Source organism: Pinus tabuliformis, chromosome 9 (assembly GCF_031772625.1).
Source record: "Pinus tabuliformis cultivar Carrire ecotype Pingquan chromosome 9, CPIR1, whole genome shotgun sequence".
Classification (NCBI taxonomy): domain Eukaryota; kingdom Viridiplantae; phylum Streptophyta; class Pinopsida; order Pinales; family Pinaceae; genus Pinus; species Pinus tabuliformis.
This window is the reverse complement of record NC_142307.1, coordinates 440,955,560-440,966,306: the sequence shown is the minus strand read 5'-3', so window position 1 is coordinate 440,966,306 and position 10,747 is coordinate 440,955,560. Positions and strand designations below refer to the sequence as shown.

The following is a 10,747-nucleotide window of genomic DNA, read 5'->3' as shown; positions in this document are numbered from 1 at the left end:
CAATATAAAAAAGTTAATTTTTTATTATTATCGATTTTTAATTTTTAATTTTTAATTAAATTTATAAAAAGTTAAATTAATTTAAATGGTGTATATATTAGAATTTAGTGATATAAAAAAGTTAAATTTTTATTATTATTGATTTTTAATTTTTAATTTTAATTAAATTTATAAAAAGTTAAATTAATTTAAATGGTGTATTTTAATTTATAAACAAAATATATTTTTTCATGTGAATTTGACAAAACAATTTCAAGAAAGAATGTGATTTCTTGTTCTTTAAAATGCATTTTTGAATGTATAAATGAATTCGACCCGAGACATTCAAATTTTACAGATTAACTATTAACTTAAACTCAAATTTTTAAAAATCTTTAAAAACCAAAGCACCAAAAAAACACAAGAGACGAAAGTGAAAAACACTAGCCGTAATGGGAAATATAAAAAATTAACCAAACACCAAAACATATGAAATTAATATTCAAAAAAATTGAAGAATTCATATACTAATGGAAAGTAAATGCTTTTTAATTTAATATTCCAAGTAGAAAAAGACAAGTGAAATTATTTTTCTAAGCCACCCTTGGACGGTAGAGGCCTCAACGTTGTAACAAACAACTTGGGACGGACCTCAGACACGCGGCTAACGCTGCCGTTAAATCGGCCGGCCGCCGGCTGCTCCCTTGGTGCCGTCGGCACTCCAGCCGCGGGGTACTACCTAACGGTGGCGCCTAACGCCGTTAAAGTCGCCGTCTCTAGTGGACTTTGACGAGGATGAGATTTTTTTTTTAACTCTGTAGGTGAAAAGATGCGCACTAAAATGTAGAAGTGGTCACAGCCCAGAATGCCCAAAAAGCATGCGGAAAAAGCAGCGGAAAAGACGTGCGGATCCAAAAATATTTCATGTACCCACTTTATACAAAGCCACCGGTGAGAAAACCCCATTTCACTAAATCCAGTATTGCAAGCGCCCACAAGCCCAGAACGGCATAAGCACTGACAAAGGTGAAAATTCTCTTACCCCATTAGACCTGGTGTTTGAAGCTTCTTCTGGGTCTCACGTTCTGGGTATCGTTGCATTTGATTTGGAGAAAAATTGATACCGGGTACTCTAGTTGTTCTTCAAACTTTTGCATGTGATTTGGAGAAAAATTGATACTGGGTACTCTAGTTTTGTTCGGATTTGATGTTTTGGTTTCTTTTAATGATTTGGGCTGTTGCCGAATAACTATTTTGGTGCTTGAATTGATCATTTTTAGGGTTGTTTAGTGTGGGTTAAGGGCATTTTTTCTTTACCAGCCATGATTATTGGTGTACTTATTGATTTGGGTTGTTTATGGTCAATGTGCTTCTTATAGATCAGCACTGCTTGTTATTAGATCATCCTTGTTTATGCTGCCCTAGGCTTAACATGCTTAACTGTGGAGTTTTGTGTCAAAGCAGCTTGAATTCATTGTTGTGTTGTCATATTAAATGGAATATGGATTATATGGTGAGCAATGGCAATGGATTTGCTTGAGTTAGTAAAGATTTGGATTGTACATCAAATTGGGTTGTTGTAGCTTGTTGTTTGGTGTAGTTCTTTGTTTGAGTTATTGATGAATCCCCTTCTTTTGGTGTTATTGGGTACTTTTGAATTTAAATGGTGTTTGTGACTGGGGCTTCAGTGGGATTTTTCGGATCTGGTTGCAGTTTTTGGACCAAGGCTTAATGCTTTTCTTCAAGTCAATTTTTGTTGCAGATTGTTGATTACAAACGCATTTCTTCTTCCTTGATTTTATTTTGATTTTGAGCTTGCGAAGCTCAGAGTTCAACGATAACTATATGGTTATTTGGCACCCGACTTGGGAGGTACACGCCAATCCCTGTAGTGCTGCTGTCGAGGTCTTGTCTGATTTTTGGTCTCTAATTCGTGGTTGGGTCTGTACTTATTTTCCAAAAGATGTTTCATCATTCACAGACTGTAATTTTTAGACAATTCCTCCTCTATTTATGATTATTCTGTTTCCGTTTCACAAAAATTTGCTGTTGTCAGCTGGAATTTTCATTGAAAGAGACTGGAAAACATTGTTTATGTATTCTGCGGTCACCAGACGTACTTTCCCTATCTACTTGGGAGTCCTGTTGTTTAATTTCATTTTCCTTTTGGTTAAGTGTAGCTCGGAATTGAAATTTAAGATGGTCACGGTTTTTCTGATTTCTGAAAGAGTGTTATCAGTCGTATCTGTCATCTTTTGGTTGGTTCAACTTTCTTCAGAAGAAAATTCGTTAATTGATTTCATGAAGTATGTTTAAATAACGGATTCTTTAACATTTTTAACTTTCCAGTTTCATTTTTAGATCCCTGTTTTACCAGGTGGATTTTTTTCCACATACTGAAGTTCAGACGTTTGGCTTTCACGGAATTGATTATCATTTTTCTTACACATAGCTGATGGGTTTTTCCTCTTTCCTTGCAAATGTTTTACCCTCTGCCATCCTTACAGGATTTTAAGATCTGTGCGACGTGGGATATGGATTTGCCTTCCCAAGAGTCAAGAAAGTGGCAGCCAGCCTGGAAAAACTGCTACGGATGTTAGAAAGCATTATGAAGATCTCGTGGAAGATGTTACTTGTAATGAAGCTGGCCGCGTTGCCCTACCCACGTACAGTAACTCTTCCTGTTCACTTGAATGGTTAGCAGAAAAATCAGGGGCTATGCAAGGATTGAAGCAACAATTTGGGAGTGGTGGGAGGGGACAATCAACAAAGGCATCTGAACAGGAGAGAAAGAAGGGTGTTCCCTGGACTGAAGAAGAGCACAGGTACTCTACTCTACTCCAAAGGAAGTTTGAAGAGAATCTTTGTTTTTATCAGAAGAGCACAGGTACTCTACTCTACTCCAAAGGAAGTTTGAAGAGAATCTTTGTTTTTATCAGTAATCTCACTTCCATTTATTAGATATTTATATTTATTTTTGCAATATGACATAGTTGCGTTGCTTGAAAAGCCCCTTAAGTTTACTGCTCTACTGTTGGAAACTGTGAATTTGATAAGTTCTGTGCTCTTTAAGATATATAGTATTTACAGTTGTGATAGAAAAATCTGTCTTAGATGTTGTTAACTAAAGTTTGGGCATTTGGAAAGATGGTTGTGATTTCTGTATGAATGTCACATATTCCAAAAGCTTAGTTTAGCATAATTAATTTATTGAATTTACCCTTTAATGAGCTTATCTGGGCAGGAAATCTGTGCGTAGGTTAATTTGTTGTGTTTATTTTTTAATGACGAAAACCAAACAGGCAATTAAAGCAGCTAAATTGTGTAAACTAATTTTCAGTATAATTAAAAGTATTGATGGAAGAATTTACCCTTAATAAGCTTACCTTGCTCAGAGCATTAGATTTTGAGATAGTTTAATTGTTGTTTTGTTGTGTTTCTTTTTCAACGAAGAAAACCAAACAGGCAATAAAAACAACTGAATTCTGTAATCTAATTTTCAGTATATTTCAAAAGCATTACTGGAAGATTATATACTTAATAAGCTGACCCAGAGCATTAGATGTTGAGACAGTCTAACTGTGATTTGGTTTCATTTACTCCATCTTGTTTAATTGTTAGTTTGTACTTGTAGTATATTCCTCATGATGGTTACTGTGTTAATACCCATGTACGCTCCATGCTTGCATCTAGATTCTAAAGTTATTATCAATAACTGTGCCCTATACCTTCATATTTGTGTTGCCTATCCTTCTTCATCTAGAGACTAGAACTACATGATTAATTGAAAGGAAGATCTTGTTTTCAAATTCCCTTATAGCAGAATGAATGAATGATACTGAGCGACCTTAATTGATGATCACTTATGTTAGTGTTTGACCTAGAGCATTTAATTGAGGTTCCTACCTGTTGAAAATAGTCATTAAGTACTGGTTGATGGACTTTATGTGAAAACCTGTCACTAAATCAGCACAGGCTAAACAGATTCCCATGTTTCTTTTTCTTCATGTGATTCAGGCAGTTTTTGATGGGCCTTAGCAAGTATGGCAAAGGCGACTGGAGAAGTATTTCTAGAAACTTTGTTGTGTCAAAGACACCAACCCAAGTTGCTAGCCATGCTCAAAAGTACTACATTCAGCGTGGTATATATTAGACTACACACTGCACATGTACTAGGAGTTTTAAGCATGTATATTAAAACTAGGGAAGGAGTATTGGACAATTGTAAAAAGACTTTTCAAGTATTTGCATGACATTAGAGATTATGGAATTTGCTACCAAAGAAGACATAGAGTAGACAAAGTGTTGAATATACATGACATACTCGGTTGGATATTTGGATTACAAAAGATCTCCTTGTGGTTATGTGTTTAAATTTTTTGAACTTTTTTGGAGGCGCAATTAGTTGGATGATTTAGAGACACTTTGTAGTTTCTCTCTCAACTACAAAAGTTAAATACGTGGCAGCTTCCTTGCAAAAGTTGAATACATGGCAGCCACTTATGCAAGTAAGGAATTTGTATGGTTGTAGAAATTGTGTTCAAGTAGTGAGCTTATAAAATAAGTTGTAAGGTTAGATTGTGATAGTTAGAAGACAATATTTCTTTCAGAAAAACCTAAGCTATTACTCTAAGACAAAGCATATTGATGTTTAGTATCACTTTTTGAGAGATATGATTGAATACAAGAAAGTGCTACTAGTAAAGGTGAACACTTTGAAGAATGTTGTAAATTCAATAAGAAAGTATGTGAGCACTAAAAAGTTTTCTTGTAGGGAAACAATAGGTTTTCCTACCTTAGACTTTTGATCATATAATCATATAATTCCATGTATGCAAAAAATACAAGTGAAAGAATGTTAAATTTGTGTTATATTTTTTATATGACTTACTTCATATAAATCCATATATTATACACAAACATTGATATCATAGGATAGAATCTAATATTAAAATAAAACTTAATTTAAAAATAAAATAAAATAATTGAATGATTAATTTTGAAAATATATAATTAAAATTATAAAAATAATAATAATCTAAGCATTTTTTATATTTATAACACTTCTTTAATATCAACCTAAATCATTTTATAAATTTACAATGATAGATTAACTTAGATATTCTGAAGTGTTGATCATGTAGTGGCTATTATAAAAAAAAGAAAAAAAAGGAAAAAGAAAAAAATGAGGCTAAGTGTTGCAATACTCTCTTTTCTAAACAAGAGCTTGAGACAACGGTAGTTCCTTGTAAGCTAGTGAAAAAGATTTATTTTCAGATTATTATGGGTCTATTAATAGATATATAGAGCACTCAATGTGATGAATACATGGACACTGATACAAATTTTGCTATTTGTATCATCTAAAATCAAATTTTAGTGATTAGTAGCTTCTAAAACATCATTTTGACCCCAATATTTGTTACTTATAAAATCACTTTCCCCTTCCAATGGCATTACCTTTTGTTTCAAATTCTTGAAACAAAGTCTGTAGATTAACTCCTCGTTCATGTACAAATCAATGATAAGCTCAGAATGAGCGAGTAGACATAGGGTAAGTATTCTTGAAAACAAAAATAATTTTAACCAAATGTTGCCAATGCTCACCACTTGGAATTCAAATTTTCTACACATGAAAATATGCCAGAAATGATGCTTGTAAAGAACTTTACTATTTTTTTAAATGTTCAAAGATTAAGGTCTTATTTTTTTTTTTTTTTTTAAGGAAATGTCTTCTCAAAATACGATTTTAAAGAACTATTGGCTTGATGCAACTTTGATTTTTGTAAACACTTTACCTTATAATAATACTTTTGCCACTTGACTAAATATATAAATGACAAATAAGCATTTCAATTAAATGATTCACAAAACTTTTATAAAATTATGTTTCAGCATATGCATAAATTTTGTGCAAAAAAAAATGCTTAATTAACTAACTAGTAACACAAGCTTATAAAATTCTATTTTAGTACTTACATTAAATGATGCACAAGGCTCTATAATAAGCCAAAAGTTCAAACAAAACTCCCATATAAAATTCTATTTTAGTACTTACATTAAATGATGCACAAGGCTCTATAATAAGCCAAAAGTTCAAACAAAACTCCCAAGTTGCATTGAGGGTTGATTGTGGAATAACAACATAAGGAAAAACTACCAACCTCATAGCCCATTGTGCCATGCCATGTGTCTTTCTACTTCGACAGTTGGAAAGCCACACGCAAACAATGTCTCGAGTAACTTATCTAATCTCCACCATACTGCCTATTGACTGGCCAGGTACTTCATGTATATCCCTACCTACTTGCCCTTACAAGCTGGTTGACTCAACCTTGGTCTTTTAAACCATTCCAATGCAACTAATTTTAGTGATGGTTTATTTCCTTTACAAACACTGGTTCAAATCAACAATTGATTTGGGACTATTAGCGAGTAAGTACCACCATATCACAGAGCAAAGCAAATAGAGACAATGGAAACAAAGACTCGGTTATATAACCAAGTTAATAATCATTTGTTGAAGAACTTGTGTCATTGCTCATTTCTTATTAACAAGGTTTATCTTTTTATTTCAGTAGGAAGTGAGAAAAGATAACATCAACAGTGTATGTACCTGTCAGATCATTAACTAGTTCTAGGTAAACTAATGGCTATGCATCATTTGTTGTAGCATGATTTTCATAGTTGTTTTTCTCAATTAACTTAGTATTATTTTGTGAAGCTTCATTGTTAAAAACCTTAACATGTCTAATAAATCCTCTACCCCTTGCCTGGAAACCTTGCTTTCTTCTTGGCCCTTGGCTTTGTTAACGTCTTTGTATTTGATGCTTGTCTTTCTGTTTTTGCAACCTCTACAATACTTGCTTCAATGTTTTTCCTACTTGGATTTTATCCATTGCACCGTCGATGGAGCACTGTAAATTGGTGTATGCCAATATGTGGTAATCTTTGTTCTATTGGTGTACACATTTTTATTTTTTATTCTTTTTTTCTGGAAAGTTCATTGAAATACAAAGCCTTTGTGATTGAGAAATTCAAATTCATTATAATTTAGGAAAAGTTCAGAGGAATTTAAACTTCATTGCTTGTGGCCACTCTTAATTCAAGGAGTCCAAACAAAAAAAGCCTAATGAATGAAACTTGCCAATTGTAGAGCCTCCAAAATGTAATCAAAATATCATCCATTTTCACCTTTGTCGCAACCATTTCACTCACATGTCGCAACTCCATGACAATATAACCTTTTCATTAGCCCCCATTTTCATAATTATATGGGTTCCATTTGTGTTTTCCAAAAGCTAATGATTTCTAGTATTTGAAGTGAATTTATGGTTAAAACTTAGAAAAATGACATATACTTGTGTTAAATTATGGTATGTTCTATGATTAGAGCAGTTTACTTATTTTCTTTAATATTATCCACAGACTAGCAATCACATGTGCATAAAGTAAAGTGCAGATAGAACATTAAACGATCAATAGAAAACAAGCGAAGACAGGATACACAAGATGTGGCGGCTAACTAGGGACAAACCCCAATATGGGGAAACCCTTTGATCAAATCTTCTTTTATCTTCAATAGTTCAACAGAGAGAAATAATACAAAATCTGATTTCTGAAATTTTATATCAGCGACAGCAAACCCTAGATCAGCAAATTCAAACTTAGTCAAATGAGTGAAAATTTACCTCCAATATGCTTGGTCAATTTCCAGTCAACTTTTCCTTGAACAACCAGAAGAAGCAACCTTAGAACAGCCCCAAAAATTCAGTCAAAGTGTATTTTTCTGAAGTTGACTGCAACCCTAAACTAGGGCAGTCAATACCGATCAAACCTGAGGTCAGATCACTTTGATTTTTGTGCCAAAATTTGCGGCCTTCCTAGGAGAGGCAACCACACCCAATCCGCACTTCTTGGAAGGTCAACGCTGGTCAATGTTGGTCAAAGATGACTTCTTGTCCTATTTTTGCGTCCTCTTTGCCCTAGGATGTCTTCCTTTCGGCCACACGTGTGAGAAAGAGAAAGAGACTCTTTTTGTGCAAGAGAGAGAGAGAGAGATGGGTGTGATGATGAAGTGTCAAAAATGAGGAGAATGCTCCTTGTATTTACATGCAAAACGTTGAGGTTGAATAGACATGAGTGTTGGGCTTCTGAGCCTACATAAGTTGTTGGCCGACTTTGATAATTTTTCCACAATCAAAATAAATTCATATCTCCATAAATACTTATCAGAATCAAAAGATCTTTAGATCAATCCCACACCTCTCGATGAGAGGAATCTAGGAAAAATATCAGTAGTCACAAATAAGGTGATCCACATGGAGTTTGGCCCTAGTTGCCAATTTTAGCACTCCCTCTCAACTAGGGAGAACTCCATCAGCAATCCATCTGATTGTCACTACTATTCATCCATCAAATGCACAACCCTGTACAACTTGTCCCCTGCTCTGCCATGTTTTGCTTTGCTCTGCTCGGCTCTTGCTCGAACTATGAAGAAGAAGAAATGACCGAGGATGTATCATACCATCCTCCACTGACCCAAAGTCAGTTTTAATGTGTGTACCACTCTCATTGATCCGAGATCAATGGAGGTCATTCTAGCATAGGGAGTACGGTAGATACAACGATGCATCCATCGATAGTACTACTATGGTCCCTATCCTCATTTCCCTGCTCATTGATCATATGAGAGGTATTTCCCATGAGTCCCAAATTGCATGGGTAGGATGCCTCGACAGGAGAACGAATCATCTTGTCAGTGGATGCTAGGAAGAATGAATCATCTTGGCCCACAGGAGAACGAATCATCCCGTTTCACAGTCGCCACGGAGAACGAATCATCCGGGCCCACAGGAGAACGAATCATCTTGTCCATAGCCGTCACGGAGAATGAATCATCCTGGCCCACAGGAGAATGAATCATCCTATCCATAGCCGCCACGGCGTATTGCAGGGAAAAGGTTAAACCTCTTTACCCTGTACATAATATGCCACCAGGGGATGGTGAGTCGACCTATCGTCACATGTCGCTCCAAGAAGTACCCCGTGCCACCCTAGAGCTCCCAGAGCTCAATACATCATACTTGACCCTCATAAGAGGGTCTTGGAATGACACCAAGTCGTTCTTGGAAGTCAAGAATTTGACCTTTCCCACGGGCTTTTTCAAAATGCCAGTGATCTGTTCATCTGTACCGATATGTTGGAGCCTTATAGCTCCCTGCTGCACCATATCTCGAATATAGTGGTACCTGATATTGATATGCTTGGAGCGATCATGGAATATGGGATTCTCTGATAAACAAATCCAGCTCTGGTTATCACACAGGATCATGGTGGTATCCAATGTAAATCCAAACAGCGCACTGAAGAGCTTTCACAACCAGACTACCTCGCAGGAAACCATAATGGCAGCAATGTACTCTGCCTCGGTGGTGCTCAAAGCTACCGACTTCTGCTTCCTGCTCATCCAAGATATCGAGGTAGATCCCAAAGAGAAACAACACCCAGAGGTGCTCTTACATTCCACCACACTACCTGCCCAATTAGTATCAGTATATCCAAGTAGTCTTACATCTCCTGTAGTGTATCTTAACCCATGAGTAATTGTGCCATGAAGATATCTCAACAGATTCTTGGCACCAATCCAATGTGTGTGGTGAGGTTCAACCATATGTTGACTCAATGTGTTGACTGCAAAGCATATATTCGGAGGGGAGTTCACCAAGAACATCAATGTTCCGATGAGTTGACGATACTCGGTAGCATTTCATAACATAGGTCCAACAACACTACCGCTTAACTTCTTGAAGTCAAGTTCCATTGGGGTAGTTACGGGCTTGCAGTCCACCATACCAAATCTTTCCAATATCTTCACCACATATTTTCCTTGAGATAGGAAAATCTCCCTTGGCTTCTGTCAGACTTCTAGTCCTAGGAAGTAGTGCATAAGTCCTAGGTCTTTCATCTCGAACTCAGAAGTCAGCTCCCTCTTACATTTGTGAATGAGAGGGTCTGCCCCTGTTAGGAAGAGATCATCAACATACAACACTAGTATGAGAGGTTTGTCGTCTTCAACCTTAAAGTAAAGGTTAGGGTCAACTTCACTCCTAGTGAATTGCAGCTTTATCAAGTAGCTATTGATCCTTTCATACCATGCACGGGGTGCTTGCTTTAACCCATAGAGGGACTTCTTCAACCTGCACACATGAGATTTTCGATCATAAATCTCAAATCCTTCGGGTTGTTCCACGTAGACCTCCTCTTTGATCGAACCATGTAAGAATGCAGTCTTGACATCCCTATGATGTAGGTTCCATCCTTGCGAAGCAGCAAGGGCTATGATTGAGTGGATGATGGTATATAGGGCAACAGATGCAAATATCTTGTCATAGTCTATACCTTCCTTCTGAGAGAAGCCACAAGCGACAAAACGAGCCTTATATTTTTCTACACTTCCATCAACTGCATGCTTTATCTTGTAAAGCCATTTTTAGGTGACAACAACTTTGTCCAGAGGTCGGGGGAGCACATCCCAAACATCGTTTTTCATGATGGACTTATATTCATCGGTCATAGCATCCTTCCATACTTGATGCTTGACGACATCTGTGAATGATGAAGGCTCATTTTGGATGATCGTGCTCATGATGCTTAGGTATCCCTAATTCCTGTTCGGCTTCTTACTTTCACGGAAGGTTCCTCGAGGTACAATGTGTCCTTCAGCATCATCAAGTGTCCCCCTAAGCCATGAAGGCCTCTTCCCAGA

At 36.2% G+C, this 10,747-nt stretch overlaps 1 protein-coding gene across 4 annotated transcripts; it reads left to right on the top strand.

Moving 5' to 3' along the window:
* The first annotated feature begins 831 nt into the window (after positions 1-831).
* On the top strand, positions 832-4,314 carry LOC149149052 (transcription factor DIVARICATA-like). Of its 4 annotated transcripts, none has more exons than XM_089440393.1 (3): positions 832-1,005; positions 2,487-2,804; positions 3,997-4,314. In XM_089440393.1, exons 2-3 carry the CDS (start codon positions 2,698-2,700, stop codon positions 4,130-4,132), a joined length of 243 nt encoding a protein of 80 aa, XP_089296519.1. In that variant the 5' UTR covers positions 832-1,005; positions 2,487-2,697; the 3' UTR covers positions 4,133-4,314. The 4 variants fall into 4 exon arrangements, 3 of the variants coding, with proteins under 3 accessions (XP_089296519.1, XP_089296520.1, XP_089296521.1); XM_089440394.1 differs by having other exon boundaries at positions 832-1,106; XM_089440395.1 differs by lacking the exon at positions 832-1,005 and adding an exon at positions 1,116-1,851.
* Positions 4,315-10,747: the final 6,433 nt, after the last annotated feature.

Coding starts and splice junctions, on each gene's coding strand:
- LOC149149052 (XM_089440393.1), top strand. CDS start 2,698: ATGCAAGGATTGAAGCAACAATTTGGGAGTGGTGGGAGGGGACAATCA. Junction 2,805..3,996: donor TGGACTGAAGAAGAGCACAG/GTACTCTACTCT, acceptor CATGTGATTCAG/GCAGTTTTTGATGGGCCTTA.